The sequence below is a fragment of the Pituophis catenifer genome, unplaced genomic scaffold (genome assembly GCF_029215685.1).
Source record: "Pituophis catenifer annectens isolate HBS135680 unplaced genomic scaffold, rPitCat1.0.hap2 SCAF_1, whole genome shotgun sequence".
NCBI classification, from domain to species: Eukaryota; Metazoa; Chordata; class Lepidosauria; order Squamata; family Colubridae; genus Pituophis; species Pituophis catenifer.
The window spans coordinates 334,969,393-334,979,356 of NW_027256881.1; the positions used below are offsets into that span (position 1 = coordinate 334,969,393).

At 54.1% G+C, this 9,964-nt stretch overlaps 1 protein-coding gene across 2 annotated transcripts in view; it reads right to left on the reverse strand.

Moving 5' to 3' along the window:
• ONECUT3 (one cut homeobox 3) overlaps positions 1 to 2,493 on the reverse strand; it is an 88,006-nt gene extending 85,513 nt beyond the window's left edge. Inside the window, exons 1-2 of one of the 2 annotated variants that reach the window (XM_070931790.1) lie at positions 1,654 to 2,400; positions 1,320 to 1,611 (exon numbers count right to left, since the gene is read on the reverse strand). In XM_070931790.1, the coding sequence (XP_070787891.1) occupies positions 1,320 to 1,611; positions 1,654 to 2,400 (1,039 nt within the window). Of the gene's footprint in view, positions 1 to 1,319 lie in introns of both variants that reach the window. The other variant, XM_070931791.1, reaches the window with a different exon arrangement.
• Positions 2,494 to 9,964: the final 7,471 nt, after the last annotated feature.

The window sequence follows — 9,964 nt, forward strand, 5'->3', positions numbered from 1 at the left end:
GTTGTGTGAAAGAGCCGCGCCACGAACCTGTAAGGACTGATACACACACACACACACACACACCCCAAGGAAGTCTTTCTAGAGCAACCTATTTGGGTAATTGCAAGCGCGCGCGCACACGCACCATGCACAAAACACACACATACACACCTCACACACGCACGCACGCACGCACACACACGGTTGGTAGACCCCGCGCTAAATCTTAAAAGCCGGTTTCACCCAAACACAACAAACTGCAGCTGCCGCGGCAAGAGCGCGCGGTGTCCGAACAAAGAAACCGGCTCGAAGTGGCTTCCTAGTTCGCACAACCTGCTAAGTCTAAGACAATGGCCGGGTTCCCACAAGACCTGGAACCGTCGGGCGATCCAGCCACGTTCCAGCCTCCCTCGGAGGGTATTTTGTGGAACTCAAGCTAGAGAGGGAAAAAAAAAAGAATCTCGAATGGATGGAAGGAGGCGTGGATGGAAAACACAGGCAGAACCTTCCGTTCAAAGACGAGCTCTTCGCCTGGCAGGGGGTTTTAGTAGGGACGCCTCCACGTATTGTTAGGCGCGTGTGTGCCTACACCCGTAGGGCACATTATGCGTATATTTATGCCCAATAATGTACAGCCGTTTTTTCCCTAACCTGGCTCATTCTAGGCGGGTTGGTTTTCAACTCCCGCCATCCCAAGGCAGAACGGAACGGGTTCCAAATACGCAGGGCAAGCTAATCTTTAAACCGCTCGCGTTTTAAAATAGCGGGAGATTTTTTGGGGGTGGGTGGGTGGGTGGGCGAGTGGAATGGACACGCATATCTGCTGACCAGTCCGCGGACGAACCAATTTGGCTCAGCTGGGCAGCGCCTGACACTTGCGAGTTTAGATGCTTCTCCGCGGCGAAGAACGCCGAGCGCCTCGGGAGACCCCCGGACGGAAAGAGGAAAAGAACGAAGGGACGTGCGGTGGAAAGGAAGATTTTGATGGAGCTCCGGCAAAAAATAAAAATCGATCTCGATGCGCGGCGTGAGCCCCGTGGATCGGTATACTGTACACACACACACACACACACACACACAGAAACATACGCCTTGGAGAGGCTGAAGCGCGAAAACAAAGGCTTCGCAGGCTGAAATGTCCTGGGCACCTGGGCTACCTCGCCTCCCCGGTTCCTGACCCGCAAAGCAACGCGCCCCCGCCGCCTTCCCTTCCTCCGCTCCTTCCCCCCCTCGCAGCTGCCGCCTTGCCCCGCTCCTCGCTTCCTGCGTCCCCGCCTGCCAAACCGGCTGAGCCCGACCTCGCGCGCCTCCGTTCCCCGCCGCCTTACCGGCCCCCTTACCGGCCAGCCTGAGGGCAGACATGCGCTGGAACTCGGGCTCCTGCAGCCATTTCCACATCCTGCGGAAGGTCTCCCGGCCGGACTTGAGTTTACTCCAGGGCTTGGGGTTCCGCAGCAGGTCGGAGAGGGTGCCCTGCGAGCGGCACAAGATCCGCTGGGCGAAGATGGCCTGCGGGATGCTGTAGCGCTTCAGCTCGGCCGTGATGCGCTGCGCCACCTCCTTGGTGTTGATCTCCTCCACCTGGCCGGCCCCGCCGCCGCCCCCGCCGCCCCCCGAGCCCGAAGCCGAGCCCTGCCGCTCCCGCTCGGCCAGCAGCGAGCCGTTGGCCTGGGCGTGCGGGTGGGCGTGCGGGTGGAGGCCGTTGAGGGCGGGCATCATGCCGGCGCCCGGCGCGCCCAGCCCCCGGGCCAGGTGCTCCTCGCTGCGGGAGAGCAGGTGCGGCTCGAAGCCGTTGGGGGAGAGCAGCTTGTCTCCGGCCAGGTGGCCGCCGGGCCCGTAGGGAGCCAGGGACTGCTGCCCGTTGTGGAGGCCGCCCAGCCCGTTGGCCAGCGGGGAGAGGGGCTGCCCCATGGCCGGCATGTCTTTGGGGTAGTGGCCGTAGAGGTTGCCCATGGAGGCGGCCAGACTGCGCTCCTCGCGCATGAGGGCGAAGCTGCCGCTGACGTTGCCGGCCAGGCGCTGGTGCGGCGGGTGGTGGTGATGGTGGTGGTGGTGGTGGTGGTGGTGCGGGTGGGGAAACTTCTCCGAGACGGTGGAGATGGGCGGCAGGTGCTGCAGCGGCGTCAGCGTGGTGTAAGTGCTCATGCCCGACGGGGACTCGCAGGCCATGCTCATGGCCGGGTGCAGCGGGCCCCCCAGGCTGTGCTCGGCCCGGTAGTCGCCCGCCCCGTCCAGGATGGAAGCCATGCTGGAGACCATGGCCGGCCGGCCGTGCGAGGAGACCAAGTTGCGGTGGGTGGACGGCGGCGGCGGCGGGGGAGGCGGCGGGGGAGGCGGCGGCTGCCTGGCGTGCGCCCCGGCGGGGCTCAAGAGCTCCCCGGCTTGGTGGAGGTTGCCCAGTCCGTCGAGGTTCAGCTCCATGGCTCGCTCGGTCTCCCCCTGCCAGCCGATGCCCCCCCCGCCTCCTCCACCCCTCCCGCCCGCCCCCTCCGGATCTCCGCCTCCTCCTGCCCCGCCGCCTTAAGCCAGCTGGCCAGCCATCTCAAGGGAGCGCCATCCGCGGGGCCCGACGCCCGCAGCCTCGGCGGCCAGAGCCACAGCAGCGACAGCGGGAGCAGCGGCGGCGGCGGCGACAGCTGGACACACGAGCGGCGGCGGCGGCTGCTCCCCTCCTGCCTCTCGCTTCGCCCTCCTGCTCGCCTCCGCCTCCTCCAACGTTCGCCGGGGCTGCGAATCGCCGCGCTGCCTCTCAGCTCTGCCTCCCTCTCGCCTTGACGTCACGGCTCTCGGCACCGGGCTGTCCTCCTCACGGACGCGCGCCCGCGCCCACGGACGCGCGCCCCCCGAAGCCACAGGCCCGCGCCCGCGCGCCTCGGACCCTCCGCTGCCGCCTCCGCTTGGAGAGGACCGAGCGCCCACCTGCCAACCTCGCCCGCCCGGGCTCCCTCTTTGGCTCCGGTGCCCCAGCAGCGGCCGGGCTCTCTGCCTCCACCTCGCGCGAGAAAAATGGGAAAGTTGAAGGCAGCGCCCGGGGGGCGAAGGAGGCGGAGATGGAGAGACCAGAGGCGGCGGGGGCTCGGGGAAGGCGGCTGGAGAAGAAAAAAATCAATTCTGGCTGCTGGAAGGTTGAGCCAAGCGCAGACTCGACGCCAGCCGTCCCCAACCTGGGGCCCTCCGGGGCGGGCTTGGGCTACGTCGCCCGCTACTGGTTGGGAACGGGAGGCTGAGCCACCCGGAGTTGGCGGACTGGAAGTGTTGGGCAAGAGCTTAGATTTATTGGTGGGAAGTGAGTGGGGAGAGGGAAGGGAGGGAGGGAGGGAGGGTTAGAGAGGGAGGGAGGAACGAAGGAAGGAAGGAAATAAGGGAGGGAGGGAGGGAGGAAGGAAGGAAAGATGATCGATTGGTCTGGAGAAAGAAGAGGGAAAGAGATTTGCATGCAGAGAAGGAAGGAAGGAAGGAAGGAAGGAAGGAAGGAAGGAAGGAAGGAAGGAAGGAAGGAAGGAAGGAAGGAAGGAAGGAAGGAAGAATGAATGGAAAAATGATCGATTGGTCCCTGGAGAAAGAAGAGGGAAAGAGATTTGCATGCAGGGAAGGAAGGAAGGAAGGAAGGAAGGAAGGAAGGAAGGAAGGAAGAAAGAAAGAATGAATGGAAAGATGATCGATTAGTCCCTGGAGAAAGAAGAGGGAAAGAGATTTGGAAGGAAGGAAGGAAGGAAGGAAGGAAGGAAGGAAGGAAGGAAGGAAGGATGAATGGAAAGATGATTGATTGGTCTCTGGAGAAAGAAGAGGGAAAGAGATTTGCAAGGAAGGAAGGAGGAGGAAGGAAGGAAGGAAGGAAGGAAGGAAGGAAGGAAGGAAGGAAGAAAGAAGGAAGGAAGGAAGGAAGGAAGGAAGAAAGAATGAATGGAAAGATGATCGATTGGTCCCTGGAGAAAGAAGAGGGAAAGAGATTTGGAAGGAAGGAAGGAAGGAAGGAAGGAAGGAAGGAAGGAAGGAAGGAAGGAAGGAAGGAAGGAAGGAAGGAAGGATGGAAAGATGATCGATTGGTCCCTGGAGAAAGGAGAGGGAAAGAGATTTGCAAGCAAGCAAGCAAGCAAGCAAGCAAGCAAGCAAGGAAGGAAGGAAGGAAGGAAGGAAGGAAGGAAGGAAGGAAGGAAGGAAGGAAGGAAGGAAAATAGAGAAAGCCAGAAGTAGGAAGGCTGCCTTGGGACAGGTTGGCGGAGGTGGGAGGACGGCGCTCAGTTCTTTGCCTGCCGGCCCCTCCGCCCCGGACTGTATCAGCAAGCCATACATCACGGCACTCCATCGCGCCTAATCTCCCGGTCCATCTATCACGGGCGTTTCTGCTTTATTGCTCGATCCATCCAGGCCGGGGAGCGCGCCTGAGGTCCACACAGCAACCGAGCAGCCGCCAGTGCGCTCCCCGTTCCCCCCCCCACGTTCTTGTTCCAGTTCTGCCTTTGTGTGGATCGCCCCTCCGTCCGTCCGTCCGCCTCACTCACACACACACACACACACACACACACACACCAGTCCCAAACTGATCTCCCTCCCTCCCTCCCTCCCTCCCCCCCCACCGCGTTTCTCCGCTTTTGGAGCTAGCTGGGGGCCGCTGAGAGAGGGGGCTTCTCCGGCCTCCGCGGCACGGCCCCCTCCCGCGCTGCCCTTATCGATCGCGCAGCTCGCTGGGAATGGAGAAAGGGGGGATGAAAAGCTTTTACTTTCAGGCTGCAGATGCTCTGTAGGCAGCCTTCAGGGAGGGAGGGGGGGAGGAAGGATGCTTAGTGAGGATTGGGGAGGGGGGGACCGTTTGAAATATTCCCCCCCCCCCACATACACACACAGTACAGGCGCGCACATATAAAAAGCACACAACTCCCTCCGCCAAGCCCTTGCGCTGTATCCCAAGGCTCGCTTTCGAACAGGTCCTCCAGCCCAAAAGGGGACAAAGCCCAGCCGTCGCAGGCTTGAAGGAGGAACCAACGCCGGGCGAGCCCTCGCCGACCTGTGAACGTTAGAAGCTGTTCATGAAGACCCCGACCTTCCCTCTCCGCCCTCCCCCCCTCCCCAGCCAGCCAGCCAGCCAGCCAGCCTCTGAGCAGCAACTGCGGAAGTCCAAGCCCCGAGTTTTCCCTGTTTTGATATTGTGGTAGTGAACTTTGGCAAGTCCAACGGTCTGGCTGGGAAAGGAGGGAGAAAGGTGAGTTTAAAAAAAAGGAAGGGCCCTTCCTGCCCAGCCGTCCAGGAAAAAGAAAGAACCCGACTTCCCACAACAACAACAACAACAACAACAACAACAACAACAACAACAACAACAACAACACAAGCACACTGTCAATAAAGTTGTCACAGTAAAAGATTCGAGGTCCCCTCAATGATATTTACCTTCTAGGGCAGGGGTCTCCAACCTTGGCCACTTTAAGCCTGGAGGACTTCAACTCCCAGAATTCCCCAGCCAGCAAAGACAGGTTTCTGTGAGGCAAGCCTGAGGGAGAGAAGAGGGAGAGGATAAGGGAGGATTCTGTGGGGCAAACCTGAGGTAGAAAAGAGGGAGAGGATAAGGGAGGATTCTGTGGGGCAAACCTGAGGGAGAGAAGAGGGAGAGGATAAGGGAGGATTCTGTGGGGCAAACCTGAGGTAGAGAAGAGGGAGAGGATAAGGGAGGATTCTGTGGGGCAAACCTGAGGGAGAGGATAAGGGAGGATTCTGTGGGGCAAGCCTGAGGGAGAGAAGAGGGAGAAGATAAGGGAGGATTCTGTGGGGCAAACCTGAGGGAGAGAAGAAGGAGAGGATAAGGGAGGATTCTGTGGGGCAAGCCTGAGGGAGAGGATAAGGGAGGATTCTGTGGGGCAAGCCTGAGGGAGAGAAGAAGGAGAGGATAAGGGAGGATTCTGTGGGGCAAGCCTGAGGGAGAGAAGAGGGAGAGGATAAGGGAGGATTCTGTGGGGCAAGCCTGAGGGAGAGAAGGAGAGTTTTTAAACAATTTTAATAATTTTAATATTTTTTAATATTTTTAATACTCAAAGTTTAAATTTGTTTTAAATTGATTGGGGTTTTAATCTGTCTGGGCCAAACTATTTAATTCGATTTTAATTCTGCTTTTTAAATTTTGTATATATGTATTTTATTGTTGACTGTTCACCGCCCTGAGTCCTTCGGGAGTAGGGCAGTATATAAATCAAATAAAAGTAAAAAAAGTAAAAGTAAAAAGGATAAGGGAGGATTCTGTGGGGCAAGCCTGAGAGAGAGAAGAGGGAGAGGATAAGGGAGGATTCTGTGGGTCAAGCCTGAGGGAGAGAAGAGGGAGAGGATAAGGGAGGATTCTGTGGGGCAAGCCTGAGGGAGAGAAGAGGGAGAGGATAAGGGAGGATTCTGTGGGGCAAGCCTGAGGGAGAGAAGAGGGAGAGGATAAGGGAGGATTCTGTGGGGCAAGCCTGAGGGAGAGAAGAGGGAGAGGATAAGGGAGGATTCTGTGGGGCAAGCCTGAGGGAGAGGAGAGGGAGAGGATAAGGGAGGATTCTGTGGGGCAAGCCTGAGGGAGAGAAGAGGGAGAGGATAAGGGAGGATTCTGTGGGGCAAGCCTGAGGGAGAGGAGAGGGAGAGGATAAGGGAGGATTCTGTGGGGCAAGCCTGAGGGAGAGAAGAGGGAGAGGATAAGGGAGGATTCTGTGGGGCAAGCCTGAGGGAGAGGAGAGGGAGAGGATAAGGGAGGATTCTGTGGGGCAAGCCTGAGGGAGAGAAGAGGGAGAGGATAAGGGAGGATTCTGTGGGGCAAACCTGAGGGAGAGAAGAGGGAGAGGATAAGGGAGGTTTCTGTGGGGCAAGCCTGAGGGAGAGAAGAGGGAGAGGATAAGGGAGGATTCTGTGGGGCAAGCCTGAGGGAGAGAAGAGGGAGAGGATAAGGGACGATTCTGTGGGCAGGGCCAGATTTAGATGAAAAGAGGCCCTAGGCTATTCCACTTATGAGGCCCTTTCACCTATAGTGAAAGTGTAATTTTAATTTTGCTAACAATTTGAATGTAGGCCCCTCTTGATCTTGAGGCCCTAGGCTGAAGCCTAGTTAGCCTATAGAAAAATCCGGCCCTGTCTGTGGGGCAAGCCTGAGGGAGAGAAGAGGGAGAGGATAAGGGAGGTTTCTGTGGGGCAAACCTGAGGGAGAGAAGAGGGAGAGGATAAGGGAAGATTCTGTGGGGCAAGCCTGAGGGAGAGAAGGGGAGAAGAGAGGCCGACCATAACTACTCATTAATTAGTCAACTTTCTGGAAGATGGTGGATGAGGAGCCATAGGGAGGCATTGTCTCTTTCTTTGGAAGATTTTCAGGAGAGAGAGAAAAAGAAAGAGGAAACGAATTACAACCTACAACCATAATTGAGCCCAAAATATCTGTGGCTAAGCAAGACAGTTGTCAAGTGAATTTTGTCCCATTTTATGACCTTTTTGGCCACAGTTTTTAAGTGAACCCACTGCACTTGTTAAGTTAGTAATATGGCTGTTAAATGAATCTGACTTCCCCATGAACTTTGCTCAGCAGGTCGGCAAAAGGTAATCCAATGACCACAGGGACACTGCAATCGTCACAAATATGAGTCAGTTGCCAAGCACCTGAATTTTGACCACGTGACCATGGGGATGCTGCAACAGTCATAAGTGTAAAAAAAATGGTAATAAGTCACTTTTTTCAGTGCCGTTGCAATGGTCACTAAATGAACTGTATTAAGTAGAGGACTACCTATACTTTGGTTCCAAGAAAGAGGGAATGAATTACTTTGTTTCCATGATTTCTCTTGGAATTTGTCATGGTCTAGAGCAGGGGTCTCCAACCTTGGCAACTTTAAGACTTGTGGACTTCAACTCCCAGAGTTCAACTCCCAGAATTATGGGAGTTGAAGTCCACAAGTCTTAAAGTCGCCAAGGTTGGAGACCCCTGCTGTAGAGTAGACTCTAAGAGAATGTTCTTGAGAGAGGAGCAGTAGAAGCAGCAGCAGACAGGACAACAGTGAGATAAGAGACAACTCAGCCCTCAGAAACAATGGGCGTTGGCAAACATCTCAGCTGGGACCCTCCCTAGGTTCTTTTATGTAAAGGTGTCTGGAGAAATGTACTTTCAAGCTTGCAAGATTCCTTTACTGTTTTCTTACAATAAGGTAGTATATGTACCAGTGGTGAAATCCAAATTTTTTTACTACCGGTTCTGTGGGCGTGGCTTGGTGAGCATGGCAGGGGAAGGATACTGCAAAATCTTCATTCCCATCCCACTCCAGGGGAAGGATACTGCAAAATCCCCATTCCCACCCCACTCTAGGGCCAGCCAGAGGTGGCATTAGCCAGTTCTTCAAACTGCTCAAAATTTCCGCTACCGGTTCTCCAGAACCTGTCAAAACCTGCTGGATTTCACCCCTGATATGTACTCATGGCTGGTTCATCTTGTCCGGACTAACTCTAAACATGGAATATATATATATATGTGTATGTGTATAGTCTAAAATTTAAGAAAGGTGCATTATCAGCTAAAAGAGACTAACATACATACATACATATATATATATGTATGTATGTATGTTAGTCTCTTTTAGCTGATAATGCACCTTTCTTAAATTTTAGACTTCCTATGAATACTGGACTTTGCAAGTGGAGAGAGAGCTAGGCTGAATCAGAATGTTATATTCCTTAGAAGAAACCCTGGCAAAAAAGAATATCGAAGTATTTATATCAGAAATGGTTTTGTTGTTCACTTTGTATGGTTAAATAGGGAATATTTCAATAAGGATTTGCAGATGGGTCTCTATCTTTTTTTCCCCTTCAGAGAATAAGCACTCACCCATTTGTTTGAATAGCTAGATTGAATTTTGTTGTTGTTAGTTGCGAAGTTGTGTCCGACCCATTGCGACCTCATGGACAACATTCCTCCAGGCCTTCCTGTCCTCTACCATCCTCTGGATTCCATTTAAGCTCATGCCAACTGCTTCAGTGACTCCATCCAGCCACCTCATTCTCTGCCGTCCCTTTCTTCTTTTGCCCTCAATCGTTCCCAGCATTTGGCTCTTCTCCAGTGAGTCCTTCCTTCTCATTAGGTGCCCAAAGTATTTGAGTTTCATCTTCAGGATCTGGCCTTCTAAAGAGCAGTCAGGGTTGATCTCCTCTAGGACTGACTGGCTTGATCGCCTTGCAGTCCAAGGGACTCGCAGGAGTCTTCTCCAGCACCAGAGTTCAAAGGCCTCAATTCTTTGACACTCAGCTTTCCTTATGGTCCAACTTTCACAGCCATACATTGCAGTTGGGAAAACATAGCCTTGACTGTACGCACTTTTGTTGGAAGGGTGATGTCTCTGCTTTTTAGTATGCTGTCTAGCTTTGCCATGGCTTTCCTCCCCAGAAGCAAGCGTCTTTTAATTTCTTGGTTGTAGTCCCCATATGCGGTGATCTTGAAGCCCAGGAAAATAAAATCTGTCACTATCTCCATTTCTTCCTCCTCTATTTGCCAGGAATTGAGAGGGCCGGGAGCCATGATCTTAGTTTTCTTAAGATTGAATTTTAGAGAAGCACAAAAATATATATAAAGGCCTTCCAGTCAAACTCCAGCTCTGATGACTCTAAGCATGCCATTCTCTTGACTGTTGTACAGACATGGTTTACTTCCACTTTTTCCCCTGAGTTTTGTTGTTGTTCTTAGATCCCTAAAATTGTCTGCTTATTCCAGCCAGACAAAGTTGGCCAAGGGCTGTCTCCTGCTCAAACTTTGGGGATGTAGATGGATCAATATTATAGGGGTTCTTTGGCTCCATAGGATACTACCAGAGCAATGACCTGCTTAATACTGTGCTGCTCCTTGAGGAATACTTTTGGATCAGTCTCTGGCCTATCCAGAGACAGAAGAGGCATCCTTGAAGACTGGGCCTTAGTGAATTTAAATAGAGGAGCTGTCCTGGGTACTGATATTTAAATTAGAAGACAACTCAGCAACCTCAGATCTGGTCATCCTTATCAA